Source organism: Hypomesus nipponensis, chromosome 19, assembly GCF_054491055.1.
Source record: "Hypomesus nipponensis isolate SF chromosome 19, ASM5449105v1, whole genome shotgun sequence".
NCBI classification, from domain to species: domain Eukaryota; kingdom Metazoa; phylum Chordata; class Actinopteri; order Osmeriformes; family Osmeridae; genus Hypomesus; species Hypomesus nipponensis.
In genome coordinates this window covers 16,882,295-16,906,746 of record NC_140379.1, presented here as the reverse complement: position 1 = coordinate 16,906,746, position 24,452 = coordinate 16,882,295, and the positions used below count along the sequence as shown (strand labels likewise).

The window sequence follows — 24,452 nt, the reverse complement described above, 5'->3', positions numbered from 1 at the left end:
CCGGGGACAAACATGTTGTTAATTTGATTGCATCCATGTTTAGCTGTGCTGAGTGGTGTTTATTTGTGGCCATAAATCACAGGGTGTGGCGCAAAGGGGGGTTTTTGGAAAGAGTGTTTCCCCATCCTCAGAAAACAAACACAGAGATCAGGATATGCATGGAGATGGATAGACATGTGTTGTGTTCTCTACATTTCTATGAGAGTATGAGAAATGGAAATGAACAGCTGACCAACTAGGGATTTACTTTCAGTCAAATCTTCATCCAGTAGCCTGGAGCACATAGCTCAACTCGGAAGCTTCTGGAAGTCCTTTGGCCTTGATGTCACTGAGGAATACAATCAAGGCTTCTTGTTTTTTCCCCCCCATCACACTCTAAAGAGAAACTTTTCTCTATTCAGGGCCAAGACCTCCTCCACTCATAAACTCTTCACCCCTCCTCTCCTTCCTGCATCTTGTCCCTGGTTCTCCCACAACACAGACCCAAGACTCCTAACAAGCCGCAGTCACCATGGAAACAGCAGTTATTCAGCGCTCTCTACACAATAGCCGCTAAATGAAAGGAACGGTCTGACGGAATTCAAGAGCAGTCTTAACCCCGGCTAGTCTATCCAGCCATGCGGCCATAGAGGAGAGGCTGTGTCCACTGTACAGCCTCAAAGCATGCACTACACTAGGGAAATCACACAAGAACCACAGCACTGTCTCACCAGGTGCCTCCAATCTCTATTGAACCATACAAGGCAATACGTTTTAGAGAACAAATGATAGAAGTGGTATATGGGTTGTGTTACAGCATGCGCACAACAGTCAAATAAAAAAGAAAGAAAAATATAGCATCCAAAATATTTGAGAGAGATGAGAGGTGGTTTTGAGAGAAGGTCTTGTCAATTGGGGTTACGACTGAAGAACAAAGCGGTATGCAGTTAAATGTCTGGGTTTATTGACTTAAATGCAAGAGAAAGAGCATCCACTACATGACGTTTTGTGTAAAGGCAGGCTTGCATATCAGCATATCGTACGTACTCCAAAATAATCAACTGTACAACACATCTTCACAACAGAAGTAGGCATGCAATACATTTCCCTCTCAGAAATAAGATTAGTAAATGCTCAGAGCACAGTTAGGGCCAGCTGTATTTACTTTTCTCTGGACTGCGCAGCATAAAAAAAAACGTTTTACTTATGATGATGTGCTTCACTTGATAGTCTTCTGAAAGCAGGTCTTTTTCCACCTATATACATTTGAATGAAAAACAGCACGCCCACACTGACCCAATCAATAGTACATATGTAGCAGTGGAAGCAAGACTTGTTCAACTGACTGCCTATTAACGTTTTGTGTCCTGCTTAGTTTTCTGGTATTGTCATGCATTGGTCATTAAACTGCTTCGTGTAGGCCATCTATCATTTAGAAATGTTTCACAGATGAAGAATCTGAAGTAACGGATGGTTTAAGCTGTGGCTTAACCACTCACATCAGCACACAACTTTTCTTGCACATTAGAGATTCAGGATGTAAAATATGGGGGACACATCATCAGAAAATACTGTGCCATGGTCCAACAAACATGAACATATATGTAAAAAAAAAAACGAATAATCATCTGAATAAAATAGAATACTTCAATCAATATCCACTGACTGATGTCAAAATGGAATTCTCTCAAGTGGACTATTGGCAAATGTTCTGCATCCATTTCCCCCCATCCTTCTCATGTCACACGATGATGCTGTCTGGCAGAGCGGAGATCAAAGCCCACCTGGGATCATTTACATTCAGCTGATCGGGTATGGCTCTAGACCGAGGCCTGCCGAATCAATGATCCTCCTATCGAGGTCCACAGTCACAGCCTCTCCGCTGTGCTCTTCAAAGGAGCTCAGAGAGAACCAGTGCTCTGGAGCGCTGGGGGGAGTCTGCAGGACGGTCCCTGGGAGAAGGACAGCATGGGGACTGGGGGCTTAGTCGCTGTACAGCAGTGGCGTGACAAGGGGGAGAGGACCAGCATCACAGTCTGAAGTGACAAGCTCAAGCAAACCCATTTTCTGCAGGGGAGTGTCGTCAGTGGGCTGGTTTGGCAGACGTTGGCATCTCTTGTGATAATTCAGGACATGAGGCCAAGGTTAAATCATTCAGAGGGAGCTGCAACCAACTACAAAGGTGCTAGCATGTCTTGTGAAACTGTCTGAGTTTCTACTGTACAATAGCGAAATGCTAATTGAATGACCCCGTCCATCTTAAATGGCATCGTGTCATATCTATACCAGGTTCTGTCATCAGCTTTCAACCTTTTTAACCGCTTGTCATTGTCACTGCATCTGCATGACGAGTCAACAAATTGTGGTTCCCCATGTTGGCATCATATCTTATGAACTAAATACCTGAATTGCATCAGTGAGATTTCTGCATGGATTGTTTTTTTTATTCGACACAATTGTCCGGTCTTTAGCAAATGTAATATTAAGATACTGTCTCTTCAGAAAAAGACAAACTGTGTTCCAGAGAGAGAGCTAGAGGGGGAGGGGGAGAGAGGGAGAGAGGTAGAGGGAGAGAGGGAGAGAGGTAGAGGGAGAGAGGGAGAGAGGTAGAGGGAGAGAGGGAGAGAGGTAGAGGGAGAGAGGGAGAGAGGTAGAGGGAGAGAGGGAGAGAGGTAGAGGGAGAGAGGGAGAGAGGTAGAGGGAGAGAGGGAGAGAGGGAGAGAGGGAGAGAGGGAGAGAGGTAGAGGGAGAGAGGGAGAGAGGTAGAGGGAGAGAGGGAGAGAGGGAGAGAGGGAGAGAGGTAGAGGGAGAGAGGGAGAGAGGTAGAGGGAGAGAGGGAGAGAGGGAGAGAGGTAGAGGGAGAGAGGGAGAGAGGTAGAGGGAGAGAGGGAGAGAGGGAGAGAGGTAGAGGGAGAGAGGGAGAGAGGTAGAGGGAGAGAGGGAGAGGGAGAATAAACAATAAATGTTATTCAAACAGAGATGTCTTGTGAAAACCACTTTTGATAAAGACACACATCAAATTAAAGAAGTTAATAGAAAACCATGCTATTCAGGTCAGAACACATACACTCCCACATGATGCTTCACAGAGAGAGGATTAGGAGACAAGCACTGTGGAGAACTAACCACTGTCACTCAACATGTTGTGTTGCTTGTTCCTTGTAATGTGCAGTGAATGTACTGGTCGTGATTGTGGTTCTGGGTTGGGTAGTGTCAACAAAGTCTGATCTAAGGTGTCTATATGACAACTGTTGTCTAAAAAGATGACTGTTGAAACATTTAAAGGGAACTGCACATTATCTGGATAGCCACACTGTCATCTCTTATGTGTATGAGTAAAACAGGTTATGGATGTTGATACATTATTCCATCGAGCATCTCTCTGCAAAACCAAATCTGAATGTTCCCTTATAAGACCTTTGTACAGGTGGCATAGCCCGACAGGAAATATAACAATGGTTAATTATAATTTATGGCACATTGCTTTCCTTTGCGTCAGTTTGAAGATTTTTCATTGATCATGTCGTGTACATTATGGTCATGTCAACTATATCAAGACTTTAAGATGCACATTCATGTTAAGATTGACCACAATATGGTTCCTCAACACAACCAAAAGGAATACGATCTGGGATGTTATGCATTTGGGTAATCCTTCAGTTGGCAGGCTTTTCAAACCATTCCAGCAACCAAAGGCAGGAGACTGAAACTGACAGAGAGGAGGGAAAGAGATGCCGAGAAAGCAGGGAAACAGGCTGAAGTCTTGGGCAGTTTCGAAAGGCAGAGGAGTCTCTTTCAAGGGTGTTTGTGGAACAAGAAGTCTGTGATGCTGTTACGGTGTGTGAACTCTGGGGTATTCGCCTGCATGCATCCCCACACAGCAGGATGAAGACCAGAGCAGACCAGCCCACAGTTATCATGCTCAACATCCGGATGAAGCATAGCCAGGCAGAGAGACGTGATCTCAACTAAGACACAATAATGAACGCCAATCCCACGGTGCAAGTTCCCAGTCTGTGTGTAAAACAATCGAAATGATCCGAATAACAGAGATAAAAGTGATGAGAACACGAGTATCAATGATCAATGTTCATGTTCAGATTGTGGAAAGGCCTCGCTCCCCAGGGTGTGTAGACGGTTATTCTGTGGGGCTGCTGGCGATGGAGGTGGGGGAGTCCCTGGGGAGGGACATAGGGGAGATGGCCTTGTGGCTGTAGTACTCCACCACCTGTTTGGGCACCTCGGCCAGGACACACTTTGCCAGGGCAGCGGGCGAGGCCTGTGACAAAGAAAGCACAGCTGTAGTCTAGACAACATGACAGCCAGCCTGGCACATGGACCCACAGGGTTAAAGCAATCAATTTGCCTGAGTGGCACAGGAAATCCACAGAAACTTTGGACAAATTGTTTTTTAATCGAACAAAAGAGGGATTGATGGTGAAATCTGGTGTTTTCTGTTGTTTTGGGCAACAGCCAAATGGAGAGAGGGCGTGTTGGGGTGTGCAGAGGAATACATCAAGGGCTTTTTGGAGGAATTAAGCATTTTTCTCCCTCGGTTTTCTTAATGAATGAATAATGCTGGCTGGACAATTACATTGCAGAGAAAACTGGTCTAGAAATCTGTGTAGCTTCTGGATCTCAAGCCCATCTGTAATCTTGGCTGAAGCAGCCTTTGTGCCTGAACCACTTAGAAACCATTTAGAGCTAATGTTATTACAAAAGGGACATTGGAGGTCATACTGGGATATTTAATGAATATCATTAGCACCACAATAACCAAAAATATTTGTTTTGTTTCTGAGACCGTAGTAACTTTGTTGTTGTGGCTTAGTGGGAACATGAGAGAGTGACACAGCAGGGTTTGGATGAAGGAAGAGGGGAGGGGGGGGGGGGCACTGACCGTTTTGAAATCTCTGAAGGGCACAAACTGCACAATGTCCCTGAGGACCGGCTCTCCTTTGGGTGAGCGCAGGACTCCGTCATCCCCATCCAGGATCTGCATGTCTGTGAAATCTGCGTTGCCGACGCCGACGATGATGATGGACAGGGGCTGGTAGGAGGCCCGCACGATGGCCTCGCGCGTGTCCGCCATGTCCGTCACCACGCCGTCCGTGAGGATTAGCAGGATGTGATAGCGCTGGGAGAGGCAGAGACTCACTGTTATTCATCACACACCTGGCTGCCCTGAGCTTGTCTGTGTGTTACATTACTGAGCTGACTCTCATTAATAAACCGGAATTTATAGCGTAGCTTTCCTTTTAGGTTGGCAAAAGGAATGGGTCATTTATAGAAATTCAATAGGAGTTCAACTCCGCTCACCCAAATAAGTCTTAATCAGTGGATTTTAATATGGGGCCAAGTGTGTATTACCAGTAACTGTTCTCATTTCTGAGGATATTGCATAAGTGGGGCTTGGTGCTTGGGTCTAAGCATGCCCAGTCTGCAATTTTTAAACTATGTCCTGTCTGCTCAGCACATTGATCCATTTGGGTTTGTTTACTGAGAGCAGAAAAGCCCGATGGTGAGGACTGAATAAGAAAGAAATATCAGTGCAAGGGCAAATTAAGAGCAAAAGGGCCAGAACCCAGGAGAAGTGTTCGAAATGGAACGCAGTCTGCCAGGACAGAGATATGCAGCAACATATTTGGAAAAACAGAGACCTTGGGCCTGTTTTATTTTTCATTGGCTGTTTTCATGCTGCATTGTGTTGAATAATTTGAGCTGTACACTACTCCCACAGAAGAAGAATAAATCAAAACGAATGGAAACAATCCCCATTGAACGCTTTTCTGAAATCTATTTTCATCTCTGATTTCTCGTACGGGGAGCACCTTTCACCATCCAGTATACATGGACCTTGCTAGTCCTGTGGTTAACCAAAAAGCTCCATCAGTGGAAGCTCAGTCAGGAAGATGCCATTGGAGGAAAATCCCAACAGTGCTACCGCACGTCGCTCCATTAGAGCGATCGAACCCTTTCGGAGGTGTGGGATACCACTCACAGAGGCGTCTTTGATGGTCTCCTCCCCTGCGGACAGCTTGGCTATCCTGTTGATGATGGGGGACACGTTGGTGGGCCCATATAACTGGATCTTAGGAAGACAGTTCTGATAGGCCTCCACTACCCCCTGGATCTCTGAAGGCAACACGCGCATATACACCCACACACACAAACAGAAGTACTTAGCTGTGCTGTTAACATAGGTAAGCATCAGAAGAGAGGGAGGGGGGGATGACGGTAAGACAAGGAGAACTTGAGCAGGAACGAGGAGATTGAAGCATTGTATGAAGTCAGTAGAGTTATTGTGGATGATTACTAGTGTTCCGTTTGGTGTTGATAAATGGCAAAATTGCGAACACAAGATTGACTGTCCTACCTTCACATTCATCGTCCTCTGGGTTGAAATTGATGGCAAAGTCATGGGACACCTGTAGTGGGAAAAAAAAAGTTTAGCGTGTCGTACGAGGTCAGGAAGGACACTGGAAAGTCTCCTGCAATCAAAATTCTAATGGGCACTTAAAGGACCATTTTTAACAGCAGTTTAACTATCTATTGAATGGTTCACAGGATTAACCTGTACTATGACCTCATTACACAGCACACAGGAAATGTCTCTCATGTCTTAGAATCATTGTCTTGACTCTCCACTTGTGGGCCAGAAAGAAATGCTTTGATCAATTCAGTCAATGTTTGTGTGTATGTGTGTGTGCTGACACCAGATGGATGTTTGTGTCACATTCAGTTATTTGGTCTGTGAGAGTGTGTGTGTGTGGGGGGGTGTGCTACGCTTCAAACATTCTCAGCAGGGGGCTAGTTAAAACGAATATGAGCTTCTGGATCCCAAGGTCCAAACAGCTTAAACAAGCGCTCCACTTTTGGCCAATGAGATCTTCTGAAAACAGACAGCCAACTCCAAGTCTTCACTAAGTGCTTGCCGTCATTATTCTGATGTCTTGAGAACATTTTCTCCCAGACAGGTTGGTATTTCCAGAAAAGGGGCTTGTGAATAAAAATAACCTCAATTATGAGTTTGAAATATGGGATTTTGACAGTGTGACGAATAGTGTCAGAAAATAGGTCAGGGCGATCAGACTGTTCAATACTTAGGCACAAGCAAATACCATGGCTAGATAAGAACATGCATAAATGCTGCTCTGCATATGAAAGCATGGTCACAGAACGAATGAGAGGAAGACAGAAAGAGAGAAAGGGGCTGGAAGGAAAAAAAGGTTCAAAAGATAACACCTACTTCATAATTAGGTGGAATTCTGGCACCAAATCCCAAGGCAGAAAATCTTTTGTCACTGTAAGGTAAAGAAATCATTAGTACTGTTGCAGCTAAGATGTGGAAATCCTTTTTTTTAAATGCTCAAACAAAAGACACAGGAGAAATCGATCTGCCTTTAGTTATCCGTCCTTTTCAACAAACAGCATGGCAGGCACTTCATCAAGTCGTCGTTTGCTATTCTGACAGTTGCGACGTCCACTGAGAGATAATTAGAGCCATCGTTTTTGACACCAACAGGGTGCGCTTTAGTTGGGCCCTAACAGTTGTGTCATCACAGTGGATGTATTCCTCACATCTTCTATGTGTATCATTTGGAGGAGCTGAAGTGAAATGCCCTCCCCTGCTAAATCCCGGCTCCCTGACCGAGTGCGGCAGGGGGTCACAGAGCCACGGGGATTAAAGCAGCAACAGTGGGGGAGCGCCACAACATAGGGCGCAGTAGGGCAGAAGCAGTGCCTGCTGGGAACTACCGCAAGGCACACATCTGATCACACGGCATGCTGGGATGCTCACAGGACGGTGGAGAAGCCAGGGAAGGACGAGAAATGGGGGCTCTCCGTAGTGGAGAGCTACGAAGAAGCAGAGGTTTGAACTATTCATGCCTTGGACAGAAGCATGTGCTAAATGAATACAGTGTCAAATGGAACGGAGTGGAATGAAATAAAGTTGATTAATGAGCTGTGTCCTTCTCCCTGTGATGGAAATGGTCTCTGTCACACTCCAGTCTGAGGCAGTGTGCGAGTAAACCCGGGCTCTGATAGCTTGTTTACCATCGCGACAGTGCTCCCTAGCCTGAAGACATGAAGCTGCCTCAGATACCAACACACTTGCTTCATGTTGTCACGGCAGCGAGAGAAACTAATCCTTCAGCACCATGCTATCTGAAATAAAATCTTCATAATAGCATCTTAGTTTCAAACGTCAACATTTGAAATGAGCTGTTTAATCTATTGACTGTGGGGAGGGAGGGGGTAGATGGACGACTTGGTCTAACACATGGGCTACTGTAGCATGGGGTAATGAGCATTAAATTGAAGATGGCTTCTGGGCTCTCAGTAGAGACATCTAAATAGTTTTCTCTCTTTCAACTTCGATCAAGCCAAAAGCAGCTGATAAACAGCTCATTGGGGACATTACCAAGACCCTAGCAGAGAGACGAACGAAAACAACCCTTTGCCACTATTTCCCCTTTTGCTCCTGTAGGAGGAACGATTAACTCTGTGTTGAGCCTGGTCATTTTCTTTTCCTTTTTTTTTTTTCAATGTTCCAGGCCCTCTCTGGATGCCACGCCCTCTGGCCGAGCGGCCCAGATGAGGCCCCACAACCCAGTTGTGAGAGAAGGATGCTACGTGTGTTGTGGCCAACGTCCTGTTTCCCCACTGGGCAGAGACTGCTGTCATCTGACAGTCACAGCTTCATCACAGCTGCTCACTGTCCCCGATCACAAACATCCATTTATATAGTCACACAGGAGCATCAAGATGAGTGCACTGGATGAGATCCTCATTTGATCAATCCTAGTGAATTACCAACCCTCCAGCCCTTGCGCCAACCATAAACATGACAAAACGGGACACCCACAGCAACACAGAGGGATCTCCAAGCACACACACACCCACACACAAATATGTCCAGTCCGATGTGTGACCTATCGCAAAGTATGGAGAACATGCTTTCCCTTCCACTTGCAGTGGCTGCTCTCTTTTTTCCACTCTCACCTCCGTGTCTCTTGTCTCTGAGGGGGAGTAGAAGGATAATCCAACGCAGGACAGAGGAGACAGCAGGGTAGCTGTCCTCCTCACCCTCCCCTCGGCTTTGAGATTGTGTAAATGGCTAATCCTGCTTTTAATGAATCCCACCACACCAGGAGAAGGAGGAGAGAGGACAGGAATAACTTGCAGATGCTCTGGAGGAGGACCTGAGCACAGCTGTCTGAGACACATTAAAGCCCCAAAAAACTCAGACAGCAACTCACAAATGGGTGAATAAAAGACCTAAGAGGGGTACACAAGATGTGGGATGTGTTTTTCTGGGCTGTTTCGGGGGGGGGGGGGGGGGTCAGAGAGGAGCGAAAGGAACTGCAGCTATGGTTTCTGGTGTTGTTTGTTATCGTGGATCTTGCTGCTCTATCATGTCAACAGTTTTCTTTGTCAAAACAAAAAAGCTCATTATCATTCATCAGCCTAATGATTTCACACCACAGTATATCAACCTGACAAGTTGCCTCTCCTGTTTTCTGTGAAGTTCTTCTTCAAAGACAATGAAATCCAATCCATTTTTTTTCAAGAGACTACGTTTCAAGATAATACTGCCTGCTCGCCTAAGGTGAATCACACCACTCCACAAGCCTGAGTCACTCTTTACTTTCACTGCTCTGAGAGAATAATGATCTTCTTGATAATGGAGCTAATATGCACACTAGTAACCATCTCAGATGGGGGAAAAAGAGATTCACTTTCAATCTCTTTGTCTTTCAGTGCATGTCTACAATTTTCTGGATATTCCATTCTGTGGATATGGCCGACATTCTCCCAGGAGTAAGTTGCACATATAACATTGTGCCTCATGCTTTAGGATATTGCAGCCTGTTCTGTTCAGGTATAACACAGGTCTGTCTTTGTGTTTAGTTTCAAAGTATTTGATGTCGTACACCTTTGTGTGCCACATAAGTCCGTCGTTCAACACGAAGAACGTCTCACAGATCCTGTTGCTCTGGCAGAGTGTTCTAGAATGTGGCAGAGCTACAGAGTCAGAGGAACCAGATGTGCAGCTGCTTTGGCTGCTGTTTCCGGGGCTGCTAACAAGGGAGCCATGACTGTGTGGACCTTGCTGCGGGGACAAAGTAGCACCTACTTCCCACCTTCTTGACATGTGACAACACACTTCTCCCGAGGGAGGGGCGGGGGTGGGGGGGGGTGGCGGGGTTCCCCGCTGTGTCCACTCTGACTCCCCTCTTAACACCGGTCGCCCAGGGGCCAAGCTGAAAGCTCCCTCGACCAATTCAATTCTGTTCAAATCATAGCCGCCTCCACTGTGCCTACTCAGAGACAAAGGGGTCCAGCTCCTACACCAGCTCCCATGCCAGAACTCTGCCACATCACCGGATGTTCAAGGAGGCGTGGAACACCGGACTAGAAAGGTCACCCCACCCCAGGTTGCCTTCCATAGGCATCCACCTCAAGGCTCGTGTTTACATGCACACGTAATGCAGCCCAATCATTCCGCTGCATGTCTCCTTTGTGAGTGCATGACAGTTTTTTTTATTTTCCTCTGTCATTCAGGTCTGCTCTGCTTGTGTTGTTATCTCCTCTGTGCCTTAATTAGACAAACACTGTTGCCTTCGCATTCAATAGGCGGATTCGAGTAGCATGAGTCACTATGTTAATGCTCATTTGGCTTTGTGCCTACAGACAAGAGGATTTGTCCTCCAAAATAGACCACATTAAAAATAATTTGCTGCTAATTAATCGGTTCTTGCTAGTGCCCATGAACCTGGTGTTTATCAAACTAATACTGAAACACTCATTCCAGAAATGTACAATCGAATGCCACATCTAATGGTCTTCCGTTTACTTCCAATACACACCCCTTATCCCCCTTCATTGAACACCAACTCACAATTCCTATTCTTTCCTCTGCATCTGCCTGGTCCTCTGCGCAAGGGAGACCCTTTCGTCAGGGTTCAGGAGCCCCTGCCAGCTTGGGAGGAGGAGGACTGGGCATGATTCTAGCAGCTTCTACCAGACTCAGCACCCAGGGTACAGTTGGCACCAGCGTACCGCATGCCCATTATAGCAGCAGAACCAGTCAAAGAAACTGCAGAAAAATAGGGATCTGAGAAGACTGGCATCACCCCTTAGACACAGACTCCACGGCTTCCAAATCAACACAGATTTCCCCAGAGCCTTCTTATGAATAGCTACTGTGGCCAATTTGTTTGCTCAAAATGTACTCATTATTTCAGTGATGTACCACGCTTCAGTACAAGTTTTGGCAGAGGCTGTAAGAGTTGCAGGTGCCCCATTAATTAAATTGTTCTCATGGATAATGAAATGGTTGTCCAATTTGACAGGAAATAGCCTAGTACTTCCTAGATTTTTCCTCATGAAAAAAATGATATTCAATTGTTCAACTACATCTGAGCTGAAACCTGATCAGTGAAACTGTCTGAATCATATTACGTTCTATTCCACTGCTCTACGATTCCCAGTCATATCCGATGCGGAGAATATGTTGCAGGGGGAGCCAACCGTTCTTTGTACATCGTTGGAGACGTCCTGACACATGGAACGTGAAGAGCTTTTGGTTCAATTTCCCTTCAGAAGACAGAAGTTCCCGCAGATAGCTATCATAGCAGCGAGGCAGACTGACCTGTCATAGTCCTGACAGATCTCCCCAACAGCAATCAGAGCCTTCAGGTACTCGTTTGGCTGGTAAGGGTTGATGTAATGCAGGGAGCAGCTGTTCCTGGGGTCTCCATTGGAGGCTGTGAAGTCAATGGCCACCTAAAAGAATGACAAGTCAATTGTTGACATGTGGTCAGAGAAAACAATCACTGTAAGAACATTCCTGTGTTCTGAGCAGACCATTTGGTTTGCATCCAGAGGAAGTGGCGTCCTTTTAGAGAAACTGTGTTATAAATCTGTTAAAAACGTTGTGCAGTGTGTCTTACGCCAGTAAGTTGAGCGACTGGTAGTGGAGACTTAGAGATAGCACATGAAATCTGGAACAACAGTTTTGCTATCATATCCTCAGGCTTAATTGCATAACTGCTAACGAAACAGAACCTGAATAAATTTTAAAAATATAAATATCTAAGACATTCAAATGAGGATGGCAGGAAGGCGTCTGGTGAATTTCAGTTTGTACATTCCTTCATTGCACAGATGTTAATTCTCGGGGCAATGCGGAGAGGCAGCGTACTGTATGTGCAGGATACACGGAGGGCACAACACTGGAAGGGACAGGGAAGACCCGATATGCCTCTTCCTGCTTTTATCTCACAAACAAGTGCTTTAAATAGCCTAACGTAAAAACGATGGAACGACTCAACAGGGTAAGGCAGCATCCAACACATATTCCACATCTATGTATCAGGCACATTGTGTTCTGCTCTACACGCTGCTACGATCATACGTCAAATACAGCCTGTGTCTACACCCACTGAGAACCCAGTAGTCAGTCCAAACAATGGAGATCAGTTTTCGAACATAGCATTTCGTATTATTAATATTCATTACTGCTGCAGTTATCTGGGGAGGGAGTGCCAGGGAGCGAGAGGGAGATGGGAGCCTGCTCCGCAGAGGCCAGAGCAGGTCCAGAGTTGGAGAAAGATTTGAATTCATTACAAGGAGCAGCCTCCAGCTAGAAAACGATCAGCATTCGTAGAAAATCCGACTCTGAATAACGTTGTGGCCGTCAGTCAGCGGGACATTTCACTGTTGACAAGCACTTGGAATGCAATGAAACGTTTCACATTCGGAGAACATAAAGTTTAATCATTAAGCTGCCCTGAATAACCACGTACAGCCTGGCAGCGTGAATGAAAACAAGCAGGTGAGATACCCAATCCTGCTGTTGAGCCATTACAACACATTAACATACAGAGTTGACTGAATCCTAAACTCTTTGTAGGCCAGCACTGTACTGGTTTGCCAAGTGAGTGTGGCATGGCTGTTTAGAATGGTCTCTGGAGCTTACTGTGAAGTGGATCTGGCATCCTCCCATGATGTAGTCCAGGAAGGAATAAACTCTGTGAAGCTGAGGGGGAAACGCGAGAGAAGGTGAGTGCACCGTTTTATAGCAAAAGTTTAAATTAACCACCGGTTATTTGTGAAACCCACTTTTAGTGGATTCACAAAACCCCTTTGTTTCACTAGTGTTCCATTAAACCCCTTTGTTTCACTAGTGTTCCATTAAACCCCTTTGTTTCACTAGTGTTCCATTAAACCCCTTTGTTTCACTAGTGTTCCAAAGAAACCCTTTGTTTCACTAGTGTTCCATGAAACCCCTTTGTTTTTAATGAAACATGAAAACTGGACATTTTTATTATAAATAGTACCTGTTTCCCATTTGGACAAGAATCAAACAGTAATACTTAGTCATTATGTACAGTGTGTTGATGTTCCTGTTAAGGCATAGAGAGGTTTGCAGCTTTCATTTGCGTATGTTTTGCTTTTACCTTGAGATCACTGAGGATGACCACGCCCGAGTTTTTGTAATTCTTCTTCTTGAGTTTGTACTTCGGATTTATGCAATCCCATGTTACCTTCAGAAACGAAAGAATCTCATTTAGTTTCGGATGATTTCTGCACCTGAAACGTTCCACCTGGTAAAAGAACTGTGACATGATTTTTGTGACATTCTTTTCTTTTTCTCTTAGTGCTGTGGCACATCGTTGGCACACAGTTGAGCCTGATTGTGCACCAGTGTTTCTCTCTTCTGCCCTCACCTTGTTTCCACTGCCAATTTTCTGCATATCTCGGAAGGTGGCATAGAACTCGCCGATAAAATCATGTTTACCTCTGGAGTCGTAGTCCCAGACTAAGCACTATAGGAGACACATTTTCATAATCATCAACTAAATAATGATAATAGTAATATATTATTATCATTATTATTAGTAGTAGTAATAATAATAACTAAATTATGATGTTCAATGTTAAAATTATGAAAATCTTGTTTTACATTCAAAGACCTCAAGACCATTATCTTTGTGTGATCATTTAAGTCTTTGTCCATTGTCCTTCCTGTGATCTCACCTTGAGCTTCCTGTCTTCGTCACAGCTGCACAGGGAGATGAGGGACACTTTAAAGGGTTCCCACACTGGATTCAGGTTGTTTTTGATCACCTGGATAGGAGGCAAGACATCAGAAAGAATGAAAAGAACCTGGACATGAACAACGGCTGAGAGGGAGGAGGAGGAGAGAGAAGAAGAAGAAAAAAAGAAGAAAGCATCCCTCACTGACCTCCGTTCTGTGAACAAGCTGTTCTGTGCCGTCGTCGTTGATCCGATATATTTCCAGAAATGGGTCCGACTTGCTGAAGAGATCCTGCGAAGTAGAAAAGGAAATTAATTCAATTTAACGAGCCACCCACTGTGCCCTTAACATATGTCACGTTACTGGATAAGCACAGATCCCCAAGGCCCTCAGCACACAGGCGGACGTCATCTTCCAGGAGTTAATGAAGTCATCACGGTACCACATTTGACACAGCTTGTCCCTTGTGTGCTGCCTGGTGCCTTTATTCACCAGCGTGACAAATCAAATCAGGGAAAGGGTGTAAAGCAGCCATTTGACACAGGGTCCCCAGCTAAGGCTTTAAGAGAAGAACAGTCCCTGCTATTGTGGGCCAATTGATTCCTGGGGGGGGGGGGGGGGGTGTTATGAGAGAGAGAAAGAGAGAGAGATATATTTAAACAGAAGGGTATTGGGCATAGAATTACACAATCTAAAGTCCCCATTTCTCGCTGCATTAGCCCAATACATCTCCACAGGGACAGGGGGAAGAAAGGGAGGTAGCCCCATCTCGTTGTCACGGCAACCGCTCGACCAGTGTGGCGTCATCACAGACTGACGCGCGTTTGAGTGGCGCACGTGTCAACATCGAATCTCTGTCCGGCAATCACGGCAACATTCCCCGTTTCTGCAATCAGCGTTGACAATTGAGATACATTTGATGTGCCAAGCTCAGACGCGTCCCTCGAACGGCAAGTCCCACACAGATGACAAAGCTTAACATGGAAGGTGAAAATGCGTCATTCGAGACACGTGATCGTCTGAATAGCTGGTCCTTGGCTTGCCATCCACCGTTGACGGTGTTAAATCAACGATGACGTTGGAGTGTGTCAGCATTGATCTACGTTGTGGAACAGGCAGTATTCATGGCCTGGGTGGAAGAGATAATGGCCCCGTCTCTATTAGAATCATATCTCTTAGTGTAATGGGATCCTCAAAGTCATTCAAACGGACAGATCCCATCGGCAGATTGTCCCCCAGCAATTAATCTGGGGGTGTCGCCATCCTCCATATCCATCCTCCTCCTCAGTGGGTCTCTCTCTGTTTCTCTTTTTCTGTCTCTCTCTCTCTCTCTCTCTCTGTATGTCTGTCTGTCTCTTTCTGTCTCATACACTCACTCACATAGGCGTCTGGAAATTGATAGTTGAAGGTCCACATAGTGCAATAGCAATTATGACAAGTTTTTCCTCCTCTATACTATGCGGATAAAATTGGATTACTAAAATACGTCTGTGTAAGTGGCCATCTTTACTGCAATATGGAATTTGTCATCATTACGCTTTGTAAGGGTTGGGTTTAACAGGGTCACAGTGCTGTTTGAGAATCTACAGAATTAGCAGAACTTTTGTTAATTTGCTGCTTGGCCCCCATACAAAATGACTAGTCATAGGGTAGTGGAGAGGCTTGCATAATGTGTTTAGTGGTGTGTCCCCTGAGAGACAGAACATGGTTTTCAGTGATTGTGGATGTCAGAGAACGGTTGCTACCTTGTCGACAATGATTTGAAGCGTTTGCCTTAAGCAGTGTGTGTGGGTGATGCAGCTACTGTAGGTGCCTAAAGTGCAGCTCCCAAAAACAGAATCCCATTCTCTTTCAGAGGCTTCGAAATGTTCCAGTCAACAAACGGCATCCTTTTTGCTGTCTGCCTGCTGTGCTGTTCCAAGGGTCCTTCTCTCTTTAGTATACTGACATCTTCTAAAAAACATCTCTGTCCCTGCCTTCTTGTCTCTGAGAGCTCCATATTCGATTGATTTCTGCTTTTTGCGAGAGAGCACAAGCTCACAGTTGAGAAGGACAGGTCGATTATGTCTTCTCAATATTCCCATTCAGTCTGTCTGATGCAAACTACTTGAAATGCAGAAATGTATAAATGCCAGACCCAAATGAAAAGGTGGTGGTGGGGAGAACAAGAATCAGTATTTCACAGATTATCACAAGTTGTGCCCAAGGCAGAGAGAGAGAGAGAGAGAGAGAGAGAGAGAGAGAGAGAGAGAGAGAGAGAGAGAGAGAGAGAGAGAGAGAGAGAGAGAGAGAGAGAGAGAGAGAGAGAGAGAGAGAGAGAGAGAGAGAGAGAGAGAGAGAGAGAGAGAGAGAGAGAGAGAGAGAGAGAGAGAGAGAGAGAGAGAGAGAGAGAGAGAGAGAGAGAGAGAGAGAGAGAGAGAGAGAGAGAGAGAGAGAGAGAGAGAGAATTGTGAAGAAATTAAGAGGGAGAGCGAGAGAGAGAGACACACAGAGAGAGAAGATATGAAGAGGGAGATGGAGAAAGAGAAAGGCAGAGGTGAGGGAGTGGGAGGAGGAATGGAGGCGTTTGGGTTAGGGTTTGTTGCAGCTGTGGGAGGAACAGACACCTGAGGACTGTTAGGGCCGGTGGAGTGGGATGCTGCATGTGTTGGGACTGTTTGAAAACTGGAAATTACATCATAACCACCACACACACACACACACACTTAAATACTCCTCGATGCCAACATACTGTAACTGATAATCACATCTAATCATCATCATCATGTTCCTCATTTATTTTCCCATTTTTGTCTGTTTAGTTCCCACATGATCAATATAGTCTTACCTTATCATCTAATTTCTTGGCACAGAAGAAAAGCTCAACATATCCATTGTTGCCAGAGATTTCTTCTGCGTGCACCTAAAAAAGAAGGAAAATTCGGGGCCCATATCATGTTTTTATATTCGTCTGTCAGTCAGCCTGGCAAGTACACAGAAACTGTGAGCCAACTGTAGAGAAACATATCAAGAAATAGTGACTAGTGCTATTACAGTACCCCAAAAGTTCAACTAAAACGCCCTCAAGCTCAGTAAAGCTGGGTGTTGTGATTGTAATGTAAGTCAGCGCTGCTCCAGAACAACCCAGAAGGTGTGGCTGTGTGACAGTCCAGTGCCACTCACCTCTATCCTGCAGATAGAGCTGTGTGGTTCTGATGTCCCGACTGTAATTACCTACCTGTGTACCTCAACCATGGTGTTACAAGCTAATGGCTAGTCACACCATCCTCCATCCATACCTCCCAAACCATTATTCCCTCTCCTCATGGCAGTGTCTCTACTCTCATACCCTATTCACAACATAACCTTACAAATCTTTTGGGCAAGCCAGAGGAAATGTGCAAAGCAGACCAGATGTGCTACCTTCTAAGTGAGCCACACCAGGAGGGAATGCCCCATTGCCCATCATAACACATCTCACAGACAAGGCCACACAGGTCATCATCCAGCCAGAGCTCTGCTTCACAGTTCTCCCGGAACAGGCCATTGTTACGCTATCACCCGTCACCGCTTTCAGCTGCTATCACAGGCTTTCATCCAATTAACTGTCATTGTGTCGAGTATTAGAAGATCTCCATCTGTACTTCACCCATCTCTCTGACCATCGTACCAAGCACTACTCAGTCCAGAATTTTCCGAAGGCGCAACATGAGGAGGTAGTTACGGTAAAATCAATAGAGATCAGTATCAACACTCTATGGGGGAGTTTCCAAATCACTTGCTAAGGCCACAAGTCCTAATTTCATCCTCTGTGGCTAGAATTGAAAACAGTCTAGCTATTTTCTTCTCCTCTGAGCGAGGGGAGGGTAGTTCAGTGTCAGGAGAAGACTGGGACTCTGGTAACAGGCGTACACAAGACAAGTGCTTCCACCCACAACAGTTTACCTTGACAGACTTCTAAAGACTCCAGCCTCTGGGCTAAAAGTTAGCCATGCAGATAGTCTAACATGATACGCATCTTAGACTGCATTCTTCAACATGCGACAGTCTTTTTTGTTTTTGTCACAAATTCCTGAGTCCTGCTACTGTCTGGAATCAGGGGTCCTTGTATTCTACTGGCTGTTTTACTTTAATTAGTTTAATTGATTGAGACAATTCATTGCGCTTGTTTCCTGCTTTTACTGCAGAAGGGAGCAGGAGGATCAATAGCATGATGTATAGACTCCACCTACAGTGATGGTGGATTTTCCGGCGTATTTCCCGTATTTCAAGAACAAAGGCTTCACCATCTTCTTATGGGCCACAATCTGTGGAATGGAGGAGACACATGAGAGAGTAGAGGAACAGTGTGTGGACCTGTAAGGGGTCAGCATCATTAGAGCTAGGGACTCCAAACCCTTTTACCACCATGAGACACTGGGAGCCTTTCATGTTCTGTGGCCTCGTTCTGTTCACACGGTATCCAAGTCCAGTGTGATGTATTATACTGGGCTTCGACTTCTTCTCACTGATAATTAAACAGAAAGAGCTGGAGGAGTCGGGGACTGTACCTGACCAAGAGTGCATTCCACCCCTCCGAGGAAGTCATCATCGCGGGTCCCGATGCTGTGTGTGCCGTGGATGTCGTACACCTCAAACCGTAGCTTCTGCACCTCCTCAAAGTAGTAGTCCAGAGTGAAGACCTTGGCAAAGACCGGGTGCAGGTTGCTCTTGATCACCTCTGTCCTGTCCAGCTGGAAAAGGGAATATGTCGCATTCAAAGTCAGAAGGCACTCGGATACAAAATGAAAACTGATGAACCTTCCTGGGTACTCAATGACTCCTAGCCCTTTAACTTGGCCATCATGCCATGCACTGTACACCATTGGAAATGCTAATCAATGGGATGGGGGAATGAATGCATGCATGAGAGCAGGGACTGAAGCATGAGACCCATCTGGTGTGGGACACCTGCCACTGTTTACGTGTTGGTTTGTTTAGCATTTGAGTTGGAAGTCTAGATCTCATGAACGTCTTTCCAAATGGTGCAAATAGAGTGGTGGGGGTGGTAACTGGGGGTCAGGGTAAACACAGCTGATCCATGTGTCATCAGAAGATCGTCCACCAGCCAGGAGACACCCTGCCTCAGTTAGCAATTGGCATCTCCATCTTTTTTTGGTGGAGAGGAGAGAATATGTGTGTTTGTGCCCATCCAACAGCAGTCAGTGCCTGGGTTATTATACATCACTGCTAGGTGATGGATAATATTCTGAAGAGTATTCTGAAGAGTACCAACTCATCATCAAACCCCACCTGTCTTATGAAGATGTTATCAATAAATTAAAGGAACCTCATAATGCTGTACAGGGAGAAAAAACAGAGTACTGACAGACTCCCAAATCCAATTCGCTTTCTTTCATCGCAAAAGTAAAACGATTTCAAATAAGAAGTGCGGCACCGAAAACACACTATCGAGATTATTCCAGCCAAAGGCTACTGTCAATCTAAAAGCACAAAGAAATCTGGAAAGCCACTCTTTCGTGGGGGGAAAAAAGACACATTTTAAACACATTTACGTCATCAGAGAGAAGAACGAGAAAAAAGTCAGTCCGACTTTTATCTTCCATCATTTCTCCTGTAAAGTGAGTACTCCACGGATGAGCCCGGAAATCTATCAAACAACCTCATTGCATTCTTACCTGTTTCTGTGGAACCCAAACATCATGAGGAATGAGCCAGTCAGTCAGATTGGATAACTACACCCTGCGACGTGCCTGTCATGGGAACCACCCAGCCTACACTGCACATACTCAGCCTGTGTACGCCACATGTATCATTCATGTAGTCATGGCTTAATATTCCAGATTTTGACTCATGCTGTTGGCCAGGCATATGATTACCATACACTGACACATGCATGCACCCATACACTGACAATATATATATATATATATATATATATATATATATATATATATATATATATATATATATATATATAGATATATATATATATATATATATATATATATATAGATACATATGTGATACCACACACACACGTCTGCTCCAAATGTCAGTCGGACTAATTCGAACTGCTGTTGGCCACATAAATAAATCGATATTGAAAGTGGAAGGCAATACCCCTACAATAGTATTGCATAGTACAACACCTCAGACAGTTGCTACCCTACATGAACACATCAGATAAAATAGTTTCTTTTCATAGTTTTAACCTATACAAACCATAACTGTTCAGTCCTACACGATTCACAATTCCTACATTTCAGCATTTTGACATAACATTTAATCAAACACTCGGATTCCCAAGACTAAATAATAAATAATGTAAACAGCATGTTAAAAAGTCACCCTTTCTCACAGTTCCAATACTTAACAAAGTGGCCATTCCTCAGATGGGTGTATGTGTCATTTCTAGTTTGCCTAGCTTTCTCAAGAGGATTTTCTGCTCTAAAACACCCCCAATCGGGGGTGAAACACAGAAGAATTGACAGCGCGGTCCTGTTGTCCTGTTATTCAGTAATGACCTGGCGAACATCACAAGGAGTGGATCGGTTCTCCTGAGATCCCAGCCAAGACGGGCTTTTATTAGGCCACCGGCTGCTTCCTCATCCTTCTCTTCTCACTGTCTTTCTCACTCACTCTCCCTGTGCCATCTGGATGAGCAGATCTGTGAACACTGGTGAGTTTGGTTTGTGTTAGGGAAGCTACTGAAAGAGAACCGCATAAGACGAGGTGTGCTGGGGCTGTGGTGCCAACAGGGCATGTCTACAGGGAGGAGAGTGACGTAGGGAAGGTCTCTCAGTAACACTGATCCTTTCTACCAGGGCTTTGTGACTGGGGCTGTATTAGAGAGCTCATTAGTAACAAACTGAGAACCAAGAAATCTAATTAACTCATTTCAATGGAGGGCTATTCAGTGACTAACGTGCCAAACTGCAATCTGGTTGACCAAGAGGTGGTAGAAAGTTTGGGAAAATACTTAATGTTTGTCTTGGAGCCACTCTGAAAAGGTAATAAAAAGGATCAGGCCAAAGTTAGTTGAAATTATTATTATTATGTATTTATTTTTGTTCCTGGCCTCAGAACATGATTTGTGTGATTTGATTTCCAACTGAAGGAGACAGGGGCCAGGGAGCTGGCCTGCCAGCTGTAAGGTCCTCACATTCCTGTGGTTCTTCTGGTAGCAATAAGACAAATTGTGCTAACAAATAGAATGCAAGAAATGTATTGTAAGGACCACTCTCATGGGTGGAATGATCTACAGTAAACTCCAGTCCTGTCTTGTTCTACTTTAATCCATCTAACTGAGCAAACACCTAAGTCTAATGGACACAGGCTAGAGAGAGAGAGAGAGGGAGGGAGGGAGGGAGGGAGGGAGGGAGGGAGGGAGGGAGGGAGGGAGGGAGGGAGGGAGGGAGGGAGGGAGGGAGGGAGGGAGGGAGGGAGGGAGGGAGGGAGGGAGGGAGGGAGGGAGGGAGGGAGGGAGGGAGGGAGGGAGGGAGGGAGGGAGGGAGGGAGGGAGGGCAATATACAAACTGGCATGTAGCTAATTAACATTTTGCACACAAGGGACTTCCAGACAAGCCAGACCCGTGAAACAGCTTTCTTATGGGTGGTATACTTACAGGTAGGAGGTTCAAGTACAACCATTAGAAACTGTAGAAGGTCTAAAAATATCTTGCACAAAGACCAAGGCCTCTGTCTCACTGTTTCCTTCTCTGTCTCTCTTTTTCTGTCTCTTTCTCTCTCTCTTTCTCTCTCTCTCCTTCTCGCACTATCTCTAGCTTTTCAGGGTTATCAATCAGTCAGGCAGAAAACCACTTATCCTTTAAGGATACAGTATCAAGCTGAAGTACCATGCAAAAGATATTCAAACATTTGACATGTCCCCCAGATTCTACTTCTCCATTTTCACAGGAGTCCCACTAAATACATTCAAGAGACATCTAAGACATATCTTCATAGATATCTCAGAGTTCAAGTTAGAAACGTAATTTTGTGAAAGAAAATGATAACACTTATTACTGATCGACATGAGGATATCCATTGCATTCTATCATCCTCCTTCAAACTACATTCTGCTCATGTAGTTTATGGTATTATTTGATCTGAATGAATTAACCAGCATGGTATCTTAGAATTGTACAATAAAATGAGGAGATACTCAGACACTCCATTCCATCTAATCGCCAGCAGCAGCAATGTATCATGATCACATTACAAACCATAATACATGGACCAGTGTCATTCTCAACATTATCAGCCAAGCAACATTATTGTCAAAGCTCATTTTCGTGGCTCCCTGTCCAACACCCCTATCAACTATACAATGGGCTTCAACAAATGTCCTCATACTGCTACAATCAGGCAGCGTCACATTTAATCGTTATGTCTTATTTCCCTAGGGGAGATGAGAATATGGTCAGTGCATGATTGCAATTTACTGTATACAATACACTTACGGCTTGCATGGTTGTATGTCATTTCACAGCCCTTTTGCCTTTAACATCCTGTATGGCTTAATTAACAAGGAAAAAAGAGACGTACAGCCACTGCCTCATGTGTGTCCTTTGGGGGCCACAGAAAAGCAGGAATTGTACTCTCATCTGCAAGAGAACTGAGTTCTGCCTCTGCTAGGTCCCTGAAGGCCAATCCAACTGGCGGCTTTAAAGTAAATCAGTAATATCCTGCGTAATTCACTGTGTGTGCTTTCCTGGTAGATAGCTCTGAATATGAACCCCTATGGTTGTGATATCCTTGCACAAGTCTGGATTTGTTTCAGGTGGCTGTGCTCTATAAGCCGGACTCCATAAAAAAACGACTTGGGACCGAGGCAATTCTAGTTAACGTGAACCAGATATGCCACTCCTCCACAGTTTTACTTTGTTCACTGTGATTGGGTACATGCCACAGCTGCCGGCATAATAGGTGGCAGGATTAAGCAACAATATTATATTGCCTCCTTCATTCTGACGTTTTCACGCTGCTCACTCCTTAAATCTCTCTCCTCTTGTCTTCAGCCACCACAACGGCTGTCTCATGTAACACCTCTGTTTTTCCCCAAAAAAATTTGATTCAGCTGGAGGAGGAGGGGTGACCCTCCCACTGCGCTTTCCCTTTCCTGCTAGATGGCAAGTCTCTCTTTCAAGCTCTCTGTCCATTCCTGAAATTGTAGAACACTTCCTAGTACAAACAGGCTGAGGAACACACCCCAGATCTCAGTGTCACCATCATAGCTCACTTGTGTCGCTCATTTGGAATGATGGGATATTCCAACTGTGTTGTCTGGACTGTATTAAAACGTTGCAAGGACAGGTTAAATGGTTGAAAACACAGACTCACTCACCTCAGTCCACTGCCCTTGAGTCTGCACCATGAGGATGACACAGGGATCGGACTTGTTGAGTGTGTCTCGGTCAAGCAGAGCTTTGCAGGAGACACGCAGCTCCACCTTAGATACGCAAGCAACAGGGCCACTGAGGCCAGCTACTGGGGATATGGCCTCCTGGATGTCGTTCATCCTGGATTAGGACCCGAGGAGGGGGCAGCCACTGAGGGGCAGGCAGTTGCTGGTGAGAGCAGTTTAGGTGGGAGGGGACTATTGGGACTGGTTGATGAGTTTAAGCTAAGAAAGGCACTGGAAATGCACCACACATTTAAGACTATATTCTTGGATGTCGTTGGAATTGTCACCCACAGGTTGGAGGTTGTATTTTATCAGCTAGTGAAGCACAGTAAAAGCTCTCTCTATATCCCTCTCTATCAGGGGAAGTCTTTCTCTCAAAGCTTTTACCTGAAGATGACCATTTCATCTCTGTCGAGATGATAGACAGGGTGGAAATGCGTTCAAGTCCTTATTAGATCAGGAGAGCTGCTAGGAGTAAGAAGTAGCCAATAGTGCGAGAAAAAAAAAATAGTTCATCAAGAATTTCAAATATGGAAAAAGATTATGTTGCAGATCGACCTTCCTTTTGGAGTCCACAACGGAATCTATACACAAGGATTCAGAAAAATATATACATTAAAACTCAAACAATATGTAGTGTGTTCAAACATATGATACATCCCAGCCTACAGCCAAGAAAGAAACGACCACAACCCCAAATATCCAACATGCTGTGCGAATTGACACGCACAAAGTTCCGACTAATTTGTTTAGGAAGTGTTGTAATGTGTGGGCAAATCAGATCAAACCGAAAAACGTAACTAGTGAAATCGCCGCTGATTAAATTAAACATGTAGTCATTATTATCACGGTACTTCAGCACCACCGTCAAAAGACAGCTACCGCCGTCCAGCAGTTCCCACTGGCTTTATTCTCATCAGTTGACGCCTCACTTATGACAAATAAACCTATCCTACCTAGATATTAGGTTTCACATTGTACAATACGAACGATTTGCCCCCAAATAACCTGAACACCATGTTGTCACATTTATAT

General features: G+C 44.9%; 1 protein-coding gene across 1 annotated transcript; it reads right to left on the bottom strand.

Annotated features, from left to right (window-relative positions):
* Positions 1-3,615: 3,615 nt before the first annotated feature.
* Positions 3,616-23,531, bottom strand: cpne7 (copine VII). The gene is made up of 15 exons (XM_084681853.1): positions 23,358-23,531; positions 18,559-18,741; positions 18,241-18,315; positions 16,857-16,931; positions 14,237-14,320; positions 14,029-14,118; positions 13,719-13,817; positions 13,449-13,535; positions 12,968-13,027; positions 11,639-11,772; positions 7,229-7,283; positions 6,356-6,407; positions 5,981-6,114; positions 4,880-5,116; positions 3,616-4,258 (listed from the first exon to the last, which is right to left on the bottom strand). Exons 1-15 carry the CDS (start codon positions 23,529-23,531, stop codon positions 4,118-4,120), a joined length of 1,680 nt encoding a protein of 559 aa, XP_084537979.1. The 3' UTR covers positions 3,616-4,117.
* Between the last annotated feature and the right edge of the window lie 921 nt (positions 23,532-24,452).